The 16233-nt window shown below is 37.0% G+C and overlaps 1 protein-coding gene and 1 long non-coding RNA gene across 3 annotated transcripts; one reads left to right on the top strand and one right to left on the bottom strand.

Moving 5' to 3' along the window:
• The first annotated feature begins 3424 nt into the window (after nucleotides 1-3424).
• Nucleotides 3425-10911, top strand: LOC134966496 (serine-rich adhesin for platelets-like). 2 transcript variants are annotated; one of them, XM_063943279.1, is made up of 6 exons: nucleotides 3425-4545; nucleotides 5250-5327; nucleotides 6779-7243; nucleotides 7346-7534; nucleotides 7679-9543; nucleotides 10826-10911. In XM_063943279.1, the coding sequence occupies exons 1-5, from the start codon at nucleotides 4092-4094 to the stop codon at nucleotides 9532-9534; spliced, it is 3042 nt and encodes a 1013-aa protein (XP_063799349.1). In that variant the 5' UTR covers nucleotides 3425-4091; the 3' UTR covers nucleotides 9535-9543; nucleotides 10826-10911. The 2 variants fall into 2 exon arrangements, with proteins under 2 accessions (XP_063799349.1, XP_063799350.1); XM_063943280.1 differs by having other exon boundaries at nucleotides 3836-4545; nucleotides 7697-9543.
• Nucleotides 6748-14740, bottom strand: LOC134966498 (uncharacterized). Its single transcript, XR_010188658.1, has 6 exons — nucleotides 14609-14740; nucleotides 14415-14481; nucleotides 13457-13536; nucleotides 10806-10898; nucleotides 9880-10029; nucleotides 6748-9352 (listed from the first exon to the last, which is right to left on the bottom strand). It is a non-coding gene; the product is annotated as an uncharacterized LOC134966498 (long non-coding RNA).
• Nucleotides 14741-16233: the final 1493 nt, after the last annotated feature.

The raw sequence follows: 16233 nt of genomic DNA, 5'->3' as shown, positions 1-16233 counted from the left end.
AGTGAGTGTGTGTGTGTGTGTGTGTGTGTGTGTGTGTGTGTCCTGCACCCCGCGATGACAGGGCGCCCTCATCAAGGCACAGCTGCAAGCCTTCACTGATGAGACGCCCATGGCTAGCCGCTAAACGGGACGCTCCTAGTCCTCCCCCACAAGGCATGGCACTACATGTCCCAGGCTGCCCTCTCACATCCCTGACAGCCCCAAGGTCTTCAAGCTATCCCTGCCTGGCAGCATGGGTTGGACAAGTAGTGAGTGTGTGGGAGTGAGTGTGTGGGAGTGAGTGTGTGTGTGTGTGTGTGTGTGTGTGTGTGTGTGTGTCCTGCACCCCGCGATGACAGGGCGCCCTCATCAAGGCACAGCTGCAAGCCTTCACTGATGAGACGCCCATGGCTAGCCGCTAAACGGGACGCTCCTAGTCCTCCCCCACAAGGCATGGCACTACATGTCCCAGGCTGCCCTCTCACATCCCTGACAGCCCCAAGGTCTTCAAGCTATCCCTGCCTGGCAGCATGGGTTGGACAAGTAGTGAGTGTGTGGGAGTGAGTGTGTGGGAGTGAGTGTGTGTGTGTGTGTGTGTGTGTGTGTGTGTGTGTGTGTCCTGCACCCCGCGATGACAGGGCGCCCTCATCAAGGCACAGCTGCAAGCCTTCACTGATGAGACGCCCATGGCTAGCCGCTAAACGGGACGCTCCTAGTCCTCCCCCACAAGGCATGGCACTACATGTCCCAGGCTGCCCTCTCACATCCCTGACAGCCCCAAGGTCTTCAAGCTATCCCTGCCTGGCAGCATGGGTTGGACAAGTAGTGAGTGTGTGGGAGTGAGTGTGTGGGAGTGAGTGTGTGTGTGTGTGTGTGTGTGTGTGTGTCCTGCACCCCGCGATGACAGGGCGCCCTCATCAAGGCACAGCTGCAAGCCTTCACTGATGAGACGCCCATGGCTAGCCGCTAAACGGGACGCTCCTAGTCCTCCCCCACAAGGCATGGCACTACATGTCCCAGGCTGCCCTCTCACATCCCTGACAGCCCCAAGGTCTTCAAGCTATCCCTGCCTGGCAGCATGGGTTGGACAAGTAGTGAGTGTGTGGGAGTGAGTGTGTGGGAGTGAGTGTGTGGGAGTGAGTGTGTGTGTCTGTCTGTGTGTGTGTGTGTGTGTGTGTGTGTGTGTGTATGTGTGTGTGTGTGTGTGTGTGTGTCTCTTGACAGCCATTCATGACAGCCCTTGTCACCCTGGCATTCATGAGACTGCTGGATGCTTTATGTTAAGCTAACACTAGTCCTTAAACTTTTCAAAAGGATTATATTTCCCCCCCCAAAAAAAAATAACTCATGCCAATAATTAAAAAGTCCAACGCCCTACCCCCTCAAACCAAACCCATTATTCAGCTTCCGATATCCAATTGGTTGGATATGATATATGTCAGATGATGCATTATCTTACCACACAGCTGAACCAATGAGAAACTTAGAATATTAGGCAGTAGGATGGTTTGTTTCACATTGATTATAAAAGCCAAGATCGACCCTTGCTTAGGCGCCATTTTGAGAACAGCGCTCATGAGTGTCAGCGTAAGTAATCTGTATTTACCCACTGCGCCAGAGACCACTAAACCGGGTATGCTGTATTCTATTGATTTTTTACAATAAGATAATTGTATTTCCTGTTAAGGTAAATTTCAAACTTTCATCTAATTCTATTCTTCACAGTTAGAAGAAAATATAGGTCGTTTCAGACAAATACAAAACACACACACTCTTTATAAATGTTTCCTCCTCAAGATCTACATAATACCGAGTTCACTATCACTAGCTGCTTGGTTTTTTTAGATTAACTCCTTCTGACAGTCAAATGCAGCAATCTACATTAATGTGTTACATCCATCTTAAAGATACCCTCTGCTAACCATACCACACCTCGGCCCTGCATCCATTACAACCAATCGTACTACAGTTACTGGAACAGTTTTATCTGGCTTTGTAAACTTATCTGGTTTTGTGATAACATAGCTGTGTTTTATTGCCGTTTTGCAGTCAGAGTGACTGACAGTACGTTCCCAATTACAAAATGGCGCCGATTAAACTCCATGCTTGGCTGCCTGTTCATCATGCTAAAGACATCTAGCATCACTGCACAGATACACAGCTATGTCACCCAACCCTTATCACATTGCAGAGCCCTGCAGGGTGTGGCAACTGTGTTGTGAGGAAGGATTATTGTCACAACATACATTTGTGCTATCCCACATAGATAAATACACTAGGGATGACTATCGTTCATCTATGAATCAAATTAATTCAAGGTTTATGACCGATGTAGAATACTTTTCCCAGCGATGGTGGAGAACCTATGTTTTCTGTACATCACTATCTCAGCCTAAACCAATATTTATGTATGTTCTAAAAATATATATATATATATATATATATATATATATTTTTTTTTTATAACGATCGTAGTTTAGACCACAGCACCCGTGACTCACCACCCCTGATCTTTGATTGGTCAGCGGGTCTTTCATGGAAGCTAGGATGGCCATCTATGACTGAAACCATATATGGTCTCCCATAGCACAGTTAGGGGTCTATTCATGTAGCATTGAAAAGACCTTTTTTTGGCGGTAAACAGGGCTTTTCTCTGCCTACTGCAATTCACAGAGCGGGTTAACGTGTAGAAGTCTCTGACTTCTCCAGCGTTACCCCCGCTCTGTGCCTGAATCGCATCACCATACCTTTGAATGGTGAGTGCGATTCATGAAGGTGTGGAAAGCTCTGCTTTCCGCTTCTCCATGGAGTCCAGGTTCGCCATCTCAGGACGCCGTAACCTGAACTGTAGTGCGGAGACATCAGGGAAGCTCAATGCTTCCCCGATCACTGCTCTGCACCTCGCGCTGGCTCTGCCCCCCGACCTCACAGCAACTACTGCGGGCTGACGGGAGGTAAACACCCTGCGCATGCGCAAAGTGACCCTCCGCTGTACCCCGCGCATCGCTGGGAAGGACCGCTGGAGCAGACCTCACCGCAATAGCCCTAGACACCGCAGCGCATCGTCTTAAGGGTAAGTATACATTAATTGCTACTTATCACAGCTATACATCGCATCAAAGCAATGCGATGTGTAGTGATAAGTATCAATTATGTTTTCGTTTTCTGTATGAATAGACCCTTTAGTGACCATATTTGTCCACTCACACTTTTCACATCGCAGCTGAACACACCCATGGCCATCCCACTTAAAACACTGTTACTTGAGAAATAGTTATGCTGCTGATATTGATTTGGTATTGCCATGAGCGGTTATTTGTGCATTCAAGCAGTGCATACGCCCAGTGCGCTGCGTCCTGTGTCCGCAGTCACCGCCGCCTGCCCGCTCCCCGTCTGCAGCAGACGCCGTGGACTGTGTGGGCGTCCGCTGTAGCCGTCTCCAGTGACAGATACTAGAGGTCATTACTGACCTCTAGTGTCTGTACGTCGCTGCTATGGCAGAGATCTCATGACGTCTCTCCCATAGTGATCTATTCATGAAGCATTGAAAAGTGTGTTAAAGTGAGCCAGTGGAGAAGTTGTCCATGGCAACCAATCCGCTGATATGTATAATGTATAATGTAAAATATTTCATAAAAGAAAAAAAATATGAAAAAAAAAAATCTCAAACACGTTGTGATTCACAATGAAGGCAGGAAAGTGATCGTACCCTTATATTTGGTGTGAGCCGCAGGTGTTGAGAAAGCAGTAGGCTCCAGAGTTTAGAATCACAAATGTTACCCAAAGCATGCAGAGATTGTCCGTCTTGATTATGGAATAAGGCACAGCATGGCAAACCAACGCGTTTCTGGACTATGCTGTCCCTTTTTCAAGGTCTATATCAGGTTTGAATAATTTTAACATTGATGGGGAGAAACAGATGGTTTACTACCATCGATGGATGTTTCAAGGCTAGTGAATTATTTGGCATCTAAGTATCAGTGCATGGCTCCAGATAAATTGAAAACATAATTCTTAATTAATAAATGATTAATAGAAAAAAATTATAGAACATATATATAGAATTATTTAGTAAATCTTTGTCTTTATTTAGATTGTCTTAGTTTTAAAAAATGGCAGAGGGTGGTAGCAGAAAACGAACCTCACTTACTCAAGATGAAGCTGAAACATCTCACAGTCAGAAGAGTCACAGTGATGCTTCTCATGATGAATATGAATCTCCTGATGAAGGAAGCATCCACAGGGCCCCAAAGTTCACAGATGATGAAACAGACACCCTCATTGACCAAGTTATTCATCATACATGTCAGCTATTTGGTCCCGAAGCTTTTAATGTACACCAGAAATTTAAAAATAATACTTGGGAAGAAATAGCAAAATCTGTGTCTACAGCTCGAGATATACATCGAACTCCTGAAAGCTGCAAAAAGAGACTACGTGACTGTAAGAGGAAGACAAATCATAAAATAAAGTGTAGAAGAAAACTCCAAAAGGTTTGGGAGAAAAAACTAGAAGAGCACTTTAGAATGGTACAAGATGACGAGAGGCCACCCACTGGTTCCCAGGGTAACTATTTTACAAACTATAAATATGTATATAACTATATCTAGATAGATAGATAGATAGATAGATAGATAGATAGATAATATATAGCGTATTGTCCATGAAAAATATCAATCCACCAGATGTGTGTGTGTCTATATCTATATACACACAAACATAGGTGGAGTATGCCATAGCCCAATATCAATCAATAAAATAAAAAATGTTTACACATATATTTTAATGGGAGAGTAAGATAGTGAAAAATTTGTTTTATGATGGCAAATGTGAAAATAATTATTTTAATACACAACATTATAAAGAAAATTACATAAATTGACCTTCAGGCTGTTTGTATAATGTGTATATGAAACAAATTAATTGTGTAAATATACACACACTTTGTTTAATGCACAAAGTATGTTAAAAAATTGTATAAAATGACCTTACGGGTTTGTGTATAATGTGTATATTAAACATAAATGCACTCTGTGCTTCAATTTGGACACCATCGCCATGCGATCTCATTATGATATGCAGTTAGTACAAATACTTTCAAATTGTATATCCAAATTAGTACCTGAACCCATCATTTAGGATAAGGTTTACTCAATGTGTGTGTGTGTGTGTGTGTGTGTGTGTGTGTGTGTGTGTGTGTGTGTGTGTGTGTGATATTAAAATGTTTAGTAACTGTAATATTTTTATTTTATTTTTTATATTTGCTAAAGAACTTAAGGTTGCTCAAGAAAAAAATCAAAAGAAAACACATAAGAAAAAGCAGAAGAATTTGGAAGAGCAACAGTCTGGTAAAAAATTTAAAACAAAAGTAAAAACGTTACAACTAAACAGTAAATAATGTTTGCAATATTGTATGATGTTATATCGTGAGTTAGATAATAAATAGTTTATGTAAGATATTTCAAAATATAGTGCATATGAAAACATATACTGTTAATTTCTTTGTTCTATTGAGCCAAAATAAATACTTTGGTCATAATTAAAAATCAATGTAATTTTTTTTTTTAAATACATATATAATTATTAGCTGAAAAAAATAGTTAATTGCTAAGTAAATGCTAGTATAATCAAAATAAATTAATTAAATTAAAATCTCTTACTTATGTCTCTCGTTTTATCAACGAGATATACCAAAAGTTAACTGATTACTTTGTAATTGATTATCAATAATTACACTTATAAAGGACATTCTACGAACGCTGCTGCCGCCAATGGGTAAAATTGCAGGCGCAAAGGAGAATTATGCCATTCTTTGTCAGCCCAATCCTGCTGCTGATGCTACTCTTCTAAATGCTGTAAATGTGTGGACTACAGGCAACCCTCACTATGTTATATATGTAAGATATCCGAACTTAATTTTTTCATGTAGGAGGTCATTAGGTAGATAAACATTGATTGGGCTACTAAAAGTCAACATTTATTATGTAGACATGGTCATTAGATTGACATGAGAAATAAGTAGACCTGAGTCCAACCTTCTTAATTTAATTAGTTATTTTTCTTCCTATTTAAGGATCAACTTGGACAACAATTGGGAATGGGAACCTGCAAATAATACAGCGGTAGCTGAGCTAGGCACCTTACACAACACATCACTTAACGAGGAATGTGAGAACAAAAACAGAATTAAAAACCCATGTTGAAATTTTTTACTATATAACTAAGTACCGACAACCCTTCTCCATACACTTATGTCTTGTCACTATTCATCCACGCAAGGCCGACCAGTAATGATTTTTAACTGTCACCCCCTTACCGGCCACACAGATAAGTGTTAGAGCTTTGTATTAGACTCACCTTTTTTTTTTACAGATTTTTAGTCAAATATTTCCACAGTGTGTTGTAAATTGCTACCTACTTTCCTGAGTTAGCGTTGAACCTAAAAACATACACACATGCTATCTAGCATCTTATTCTAATTTTATAAACATGCCCTCCTACTGTAAAATAATATTGTGCTAGCTATAATGTTTTACCCTATGTTGTAGAAATAAATCAAAAATTGGATTAGAAGCTATATTATTGAGCCAAAAAGGCTTTTTTTCTGTTGTAATAAAATAATAATAATAAATATAATAAAATATTATATGTATTAAAAAATATTAGTAAAAAAATATAAGTAAATACATTTTTGAGGTATGCTTTACACAGTTTTATAATGCTAGAAATATTGTAATGTCTATCAAATATTATGTATTTATATGTATGCAATGTTAAATATACCTATTATTTATTTCAGGTTCCTTTACAACAATTTCAAGGAAAGTTTCTTTTTCTGAAACAAAAACAGTTATGACAGACAATTTTCCTCCAACTGCGGATGAACCATCAGTGATGCCACATATTTTAACATTGGACAATCCTTCCATGGTGGACGAACCATCAATGCTGCATCATGATGCAACAGCGGACCATGCTACCATGTTGGACCAACCATCAATGCTGCAACATACTTCGACAGTGGATGATACTTCCTTTGTGGCCGAACCATCAATGCTGAAACATTCGGCAAGAGTGGATGATCATTCCACGGCGGACCAAACATCAATGATGCAAGAATATTCTTCTGTGGTTCAAAGTTCCACTACGGTAGAGACTTCCACGGTAAATGAAACATCCATGAGGCAAGAACAATCAACAATGGATGATCCTTTCATGGAGGAAGAAAATTCAACCATGCTAAACCCTTTAATGTTAGATAAAGGTATTTATTTTGATCAATATAATTAAAATGTACTATCATTGATATTCAATATGGTTAAAAACTATGTTTAAGATTAATGGTATTTATCTATTATGTTTTAAGCCATAGAAAGCAACATGGTGACTGCCACACAGACACAGGATAACATTAATGAGGAGCCTGTATTGCACAGCCAGAAAAGTAATATTGATACAGAAGATACCAACCAGGTGGAATTGAATGCAGAGACTGCACATTCTAGTGTAATTGACCATGGTCTTCAAGACCAATTCCTGGACTCTACAAATCAAGGTAAATTTTTTTAATGTATAAAACATAGATTTTAATGAGATCCACTATCATTAATAGATACTGGTTTTTTTATAACTTGATTTTTTGGTTCTTCTAACTATACTTAATAAATTGTCTGTAAATTGATGTATTAACTGTACCTAGAACTTTTTATACACACAGAATGTGACGTTAGCAGATCACAAACCATTAGCCAACAGGATTCTTTAAAGGAAACCATGCAGCTAATTGAGAGGAATAGAAATGAAGAAATGAAAAAAATTGAACATCAAATAAATCAGCTGAATAATAATATACAGATTCTCAACACAACACAAAGACAACAGAATCAAGCACTTGTCACTCTTGCAAATTTTTACGATCATCTTGTTTCATCACAGAATGTGGCAGCAATCAACTACCAACAGATGCAGCACAGTATAAATCAAATGCTAGCATGGCAGTATGAGACTATTACCATCACACGCATGATTTCCACTTTCATGCAACTGTTGACAGAAGAAAGACAAAGAATGTCCAGATCAGATAATCCTTCTTGTATATCCAATGCTACAGCAGGAACCTTTGTATCCAGCTGTACACGTGGAGACTATGTAACAAGCTCTACACACAGAGAGTATGCAACGAGCGCTGCACCTGGAACCTATCTATACACCACTTTACCAGGAGAATCTGTATCCACCCCTGCAGCAGGAACAGATGTATCCACCACTTTACCAGGACCCTATGTATCCACCACTGCAACAGTAACCTATGTATCCACCACTTTACCAGTATACTCTGTATCCACTGCTGCAGCAAGTACCAATGTTTCCACCACTTTAACAGGACCATATGCATCCTACACTTTACCAGGACCCTATGTATCCACCACTGCAGCAGGACCCTATCTATCCACTACTTTAACAGGACCCTATGTATCCTCGACATTATCAGAACCCTATGTATCCATCCCTGCACCAAGACCCTATGTATCCACTACTTTAACAGGACCCTATGTATCCTCGACATTATCAGGACCCTATGTATCCATACGTGAAACAGGACCCTGTGTATCCTCCACTTTTGCAGGACCCTATGCATCCATCCCTGCACCAAGACCCTATGTATCCACCACTGCAACAGAACCCTATGTATGCACGACTGTAACAGGACACTATGTATCCTCAACTTTAGCAGAACCCTATGTATCCATCCCTGCATCAAGACCCTATGTATCCACTACTTTTACAGGACCCTATGTATCCTCCACTTCAGCAGGACCCTATGTATCCACCACTGCAACAGAACCCTCTGTATCCACGACTATAACAGGACACTATGTATCCTCAATTTTAGCAGAACCCTATGTATCCATCCCTGCATCAAGACCCTATGTATCCACTACTTTTACAGGACCCTATGTATCCTCCACTTCAGCAGGACCCTATGTATCCACCACTGCAACAGAACCCTCTGTATCCACGACTGTAACAGGACACTATGTATCCTCAATTTTAGCAGAACCCTATGTATCCATCCCTGCATCAAGACCCTATGTATCCACTACTTTTACAGGACCCTATGTATCCTCCACTTTATCAGGACCCTATGTATACAACAACTTACATGGAGACTATGTATCCACTGCTTATAGAGGCCTCAATGTATCCACCACTGCACCAGGGCCCTATTTATTGAAGCCAAAACCAGGACACTCAGAATCCACTACTGGACAAATTGCCTCAGAATCCACCGCTGACTCAGGACCCTCAGAATCCACCGCTGCAACAGGAAAGTATAAATCCACCGCTGCACCTGTACCCTCTGAATACAGCCCTGAAAACACAAATTTGAGAAGCATAGCTGTAGCATCAGAAGTGCATTCAAGATTGCAATTGGCTTATCGACCTAGCTCAAGCTATGATGAGAATATGGATCTTCGAGTCAGATTAGAGCGTGCAAATATTCAAATTCAACATTGGAAGAGACAGGAAGCTAACGATGAGGATGAAGCTTAAATATTAAAGGTAATTAATAAATGTATATAGATTGCATTATCAGATAACTAAATATGGTGAGACATATGTGCTATGCTTTTTTTGAAAAACGTAACATAAAAAATGTGTTTCCTCAAGATAACAAATGTGCCCTACTCAACGATCATCATCCTGCACTTAAAAAATCCTACATATAACACTAACATTTATTATTTTTAATTAGTTTTAGCCATAGGCTTCTTATTCAAATTGTGAGTTTGAATCACCAAACTCAATAGGAAACTAAGTTAATCCTACATTGATTTTCTATTGTAATTTTGTGTATGGTTTGTAAATTTTTCAAAAAAAAAACATCATTTGATTTACTTTGGATACAGTCTTAGCAGAGTGTTATAGGCTACAAGTTTAGACATCACAAGAGTGGAGTATAAGCAAAATGCTGGCATGTAGCATACAAATATCTTTGTTTTATGTAGAGGACCAGAGCTCTGGAAACACACATGTAGACAAAGTTGCCTGAAATATAAAAGGAAAACAAATAAAAAAAGAGTAAAGACATAAGGAAGAAGAGTGTTAAACAGGATATAATAAACTTTTAAATATATGTAGATATTTTCAAGTTATTTGGACAGAAATCTGTCCCTGAAGAAGGGGATTTTTAACAAAACATGTAGGCAATAAAGGGACACTTTTTGCATCATTGAATACGGCAGTGTGAGTGCAGCCGATTACCTTTCATCTACATAGTCATCTTATGCCAAGCTGACGAGGAGGTCACTGCAGCATATTGTATTTATTGTTTGGAGCACAGTACAAACTGACACTATATATATATATATATATATATATATATATATATATATATATATACATACATCAAACATCGGCACCGCAGACTAATAAATTAAACTCAGACATACGGCATTGCTTTGTCCAAGAAATGCATTCTTTCAGAATGTATTTTATTAGTCAGTAGTGCTTCCATTGAATGGTGATTTTTGCAATATTTTGGGGTTGTTTGGACATGATAATTTTGTCTGTGCCGTGAAACATAATTTATGATGGAACCCATTACTATAGTGCTTGTATATCTTTAACTTAACCATTGCTAATACAAATGATGGAAAAATCTTCGGTGCACTACTGATCTAGAGTCACAATGAGAAATATATATTGTAATATTTTATTATAATTAGGGTTGTTACCTTTAAACCTTGCATTTCTTTTAAAATGAAGACTACAGTTAAAGATAAGGTGGACAAAAGTATGGAAATTAACTTTCAAGAACTTACCTGTTTTACTTCATTTTTAGATATGTCACAAACGGTCTTGCGAGCCAGGGTGAAGGAACTGAAGACAGAGGGATACAGAGTCATCCATGTGTCCTGTTTGAAAAGACAAATCGATAATAGGAATATACTTTCTGAGATACTTCAAGTCGTGCATTCCTGAAAATGTTCTAAATTTATTTTGTTTTGTTTTGGTTTGTTCATGTTGGTGGGGTTCACATACTAATATGTTCAAGATAAAAATAGAGAAAATATATGTACAGACACATATTCCATATTACAGTGATTGTTCATGCATATATATATAATTTATATTCTAATAATATCCCAAAAAAATTATTGCAAGTTTTGTATTGTTAATAATTTGCATTTGCTTAACAATGCATTTATATATTCAAAAAATATATACAAAAGATTTGCGCTCTAAAATACACACACTATATGTAGTTGGATTCAGGCGGCTGCTCACCAGTTGTGGGCGGGCTGCCCCAACAATGGATCAAAGTGAGTGTGAAAAAAGAAAGAGTGGGAGCGCAGAATGAATCCAATATATTGTTTTATTTAAAATATTAATATGTCATCCACATAAAAATGCAGTACATGAACTAGCCTCAGAAAAAACAATTGATATTATATAAATGTAAACGAGACTGCCATATCTCCTGAACAAATATGAATAAAAAACCTTTAATAAACCCTAGTTAGGGCTGCATTAATGCTTCATGAAAATCAGCCGTGCGTCCACGAGCTGAAATGATTGTAAAAAGGAGACTGCTAAAAAGTGCCTCTGTTATAAGTCACTGTCCTCCTTATACACAATAGAATCTCATTGGTAGAGAGTGTCCCAGTACTGGACTTGCGGACAACCGTGCTGTAGTATTCTGTGGCAAATGGATAGTGATGGTCAAATTCTATTTGTGGTATATCACCTGATGTAGAAGCCTCTCCGTCAAAGGCGCTGTACTGAGCCGGGTTTGCTGGGGCTCTGTGCAGTGAACGTACAGCTGGTCTCGTCACCGGTGTACCATCCAGATGAACACGGTAGTTTAATTCTGCTGAAGGATGCTGTACCAGTCTGGATATGCAACAGTGTAAAAATACTGGAGCAGCAGATTCTCCGTCCGCTGGTGTAAAAATCCGTATTAATTGCGGCTACGGTCCACTCGATGCATGCGGCTCACAGGGTGTCAGGAGAATATAGCAGTCCAAATGAGGTCCTTCAAAGGAGTACCTTTGAAATGAAATAAAATTCATTTCCTTCTGATGAAACGGCCAGCGTTGTGGGACGAGAAACGCGTTAAGGTACTCCTTTGAAGTACCTCATTTGGACTGCTAGTGGAAAAATCTGTATTAATTGCGGCTACGGTCCACTGGATGCATGCGGGTCACAGGGTGTTAAGAGAATATAGCAGTCCAAATGAGGTACTTCAAAGGAGTACCTTAACGCGTTTCTCGTCCCACAACGCTGGCCGTTTCATCAGAAGGAAATGAATTTTATTCACCTCATTTGGACTGCTATATTCTCCTGACACCCTGTGAGCCGCATGCATCGAGTGGACCGTAGCCAGTATTTTTACACTGTTGCATATCCAGACTGGTACAGCATCCTTCAGCAGAATTAAACTACCGTGTTCATCTGGATGGTACACCGGTGACGAGACCAGCTGTACGTTCACTGCACAGAGCCCCAGCAAACCCGGCTCAGTACAGCGCCTTTGACGGAGAGGCTTCTACATCAGGTGATATACCACAAATAGAATTTGACCATCACTATCCATTTGCCACAGAATACTACAGCACGGTTGTCCGCAAGTCCAGTACTGGGACACTCTCTACCAATGAGATTCTATTGTGTATAAGGAGGACAGTGACTTATAACAGAGGCACTTTTTAGCAGTCTCCTTTTTACAATCATTTCAGCTCGTGGACGCACGGCTGATTTTCATGAAGCATTAATGCAGCCCTAACTAGGGTTTATTAAAGGATTTTTATTCATATTTGTTCAGGAGATATGGCAGTCTCGTTTACATTTATATAATATCAATTGTTTTTTCTTAGGCTAGTTCATGTACTGCATTTTTATGTGGATGACATATTAATATTTTAAATAAAATAATATATTGGATTCATTCTGCGCTCCCACTATTTATATATTCTAATTGTATTTGCAATAATATTTGAATAGATTACCAATCGGAACATATTTGTGTGTTTAATGTACACATTACACAAATTTGCTTCCAAACTCGCAAAATAGTAAATTTTTAATATTGATATATAAAAAATTGGAATTGGAAATTAAAATTATGAAGGTAAGGATGGGATCAGATTAGCAAATATATATGGTTCTTTGATGGCGTAAACCATCTAGCCAATTGACGCTATCATCATTTCCCATGTTTCCCTCAAAGACATACACGCGTATGTATTTCCCACATATTGCGTCATTTAAGTTTTAGGGTGCTGTAAGTATGAGGAATAATAATAAAAACAATAAGCTAACATAGTATTTTCAATGAATAAAACTTTTATTTTCTAAAGGGTGAACTTTGAACAGGTTAACATATTATAACTGGTAATAGATTTATAAATAAATCTTGAAAAAAATATATTGTATATGTTTCTATAATAAAGATTAATAAGAATAATATCACCGCATCAGATTATGTTATGTAGGATCAAGATGGTTTTCATATTCTTTGTTGTGGATTCATTGTGGATCAAGTTTCTTTTCCTGTATTGAAAAAAAAATAGTCATACACTGTGTGCACAAACAATGATGATTCAATAAAAAAATTTAAAAAAGGAATTTTTTTTACGTGTTTTCTATATAATAATATAAAAACAAAAAAAAAATTTTTTTTCATATTTGTTAATCTAAGAGTAATTTTTTTTTAGTTTACATTAAGGGTAAAAATCTGTCAACTTTAATACCCAAACATTGAGAGATATTACACAGTTTTATTAGTATTGTATAATTTTATTATTGTACTATATTTTGGTAAATATACACAGTTTCTGAAGAAGATGTGGAAATACTATTGCCATCCTAATCTGACAGTGTTTATATTAATGATGGATAAAAATTACGAACATTTGATTTTGGTTATTGTTTAAAATAATTCAATAGGAAAATGTTAAATATATTGCTGTCATAACAATATAGTTAAATATGATATTTTTTCAAATAAATATATTCAGTTGAATAATATTTTATTGTTATGTAATATTAACAATAGAGAGTGGATCCATACTAGGCATTTCCAAAGTTAGAGATATGGTCCTGTGTAGTAATATATATATTAGTGTATAGGTAAAGCAAATATGTTCATTTTAGATATGTTAATATTTTTAAAGGTACATGATTCCAGGATTCATGTTAGAAGTACAATTTAGTTTAGAATTATAATTAAATAAAAAAAAAGGAATGAATCTAAAAATGAAGATATGGATATCAGACATTTCAAAGGTCATAACAGTTAACAAGATTATGTAAGAAATAAATTAAAAATATTATTTAATGTATGTAATATGTTTTGTTAAGAGCTGATTAAAGTACGTAAACAGGCTAAATATAAAAATGATAAAAACTGTTTCAATAGGTATAGTTACCGCAAAACCAAATAATGAGGAGTCCTAATCAGCGGATTGCAGTTGATTGGAAGGGCAAACAAGATAACTAGTTTAGGTGAAAAAAAAATATAATTAACAATGTCAAGATTAAACTATTACATTAGAACAGATGATTAAGGTACATAAATAGAAGACAAATTATCTACATCAAATTGTTTTAAAATGCATATTACCTGGAAAGTAATAAGGAGAAAAAATCTTCTTTGGCTTGCAGATGATGATTGGGAGGTCAGAACAGTAAACTAATTTAAAAAAATTGAGTAAATATATTAGCAATGCAGAAAAGTTAGCAAATGTTTAGAATAGTTGATATGCACTTTGAAATTGTATACAATTTAGAGAGCAATATTAAGGGGGGTACTCATGGAGAGATCCATGGCTAAAATCTAATCAATCTGACTAGATTGATTAGATTTTCTGCACATATCACTCGTGTGTAGCCCCCTCTGCGATAGCGATGCGCGGTGACGAACATCGCTATCGCTGCTGCTAGATTGAGCCTGCATGCAGACCATTACAGTTACATCAATTTAGAGTTAGTGTCTACTATACTATATTGACATTTGTGTGCTAATAAATTCTTTATAATTTAAAAAAATAATCAAATTTAAGGGAAGGGGGTATTGCTTGTTTGAGAAATGAGGTGTAACAATGTAAGATTGTTATTAACCAATCATAATATTTAGTATGTTACATGCACAAGAAAACATTAATAATTTAATTAATACCTATCACTGTTTTGCATTTTTACAGTTTATACATAAATTAGAATTTATCTCATTGTGTTAAAAACAGTTATTTCATAAGGATAAGGCCAGGATAACACAGCATGTGTCTAAATGAGTTATGGAACCACAGCATACTGCATGCCTTTAAACTTTTTTTTTATTATAGTGATGCCAACACTGTGGCAGTGCATGCTGGGTAGTTTAGTTACACAGAAGTTGGTGAGACAAAGGTTGCCTAACCATTACCTAGTCCATGGTTTCCTTCGGCATTTTAAATACACCTCCCAGCAAGCATGGACAACATGTTTAAATATAATAAAAGCAAACCTGTGAGAGTGCATGCTGGGATGTTTATTTCAACAGCAAATGGAGAACCACAGCATGTACACCATGAATTAGGCAAATAAAAAAATCTAACCGTTGCAGTAAAAATAGGATTTCAAAAATGGTGCAACCAAATATATATATATATTTGTTTTGATATAGAAAATATTGTAAATCTGTTTGATAAACAATATAATTGTTTTAATTGAAGAATATTAATAAAATTTATGTTAAAATTAATGAAGGGAAACTTTATGAAAAACATTACATGGGTACAACTGTGCTAAACTGAAATGGGAAACCATTATATTTTAAATCTTTAAAATATAGCTAGAGATTTTTGATTGATGTATATTTTAGAATGGAAAACATAATGTAGAAAATACTTGAATAATAGTTAATTTCTATAATTATAAAAATTCTACTTACCAGTAATGATAGCACCCGAAAATTCAATATGTGAAAAGTGGTTTTTTTTTTATGGTATTTTAAATGATTGAAAGTCAACTAATGAAAAATAAACCATAGAAAATATGAAACTTAACTTTAAAATGAAAAAATAACTATGTTTAGAATTAGTTTTAAAGTTACTCCAACTTGAGATGGAAGGCAATGGCATTTAGAAATTCCATCAAATCTATGAAACCAAGTTGGGCAAAACATTTCTGTAGTGCATCTTCTCGAGCAGTATTTTCACGTTTGGTTGGTGTTCGGGCAACATTAAAGGTTACTTTTTCAATGAGCTT

This window comes from Pseudophryne corroboree, chromosome 10, assembly GCF_028390025.1.
Source record: "Pseudophryne corroboree isolate aPseCor3 chromosome 10, aPseCor3.hap2, whole genome shotgun sequence".
Taxonomy (NCBI): domain Eukaryota; kingdom Metazoa; phylum Chordata; class Amphibia; order Anura; family Myobatrachidae; genus Pseudophryne; species Pseudophryne corroboree.
The sequence above is the reverse complement of the archived record's forward strand: the minus strand, read 5'-3'. Positions and strand labels throughout refer to the sequence as shown.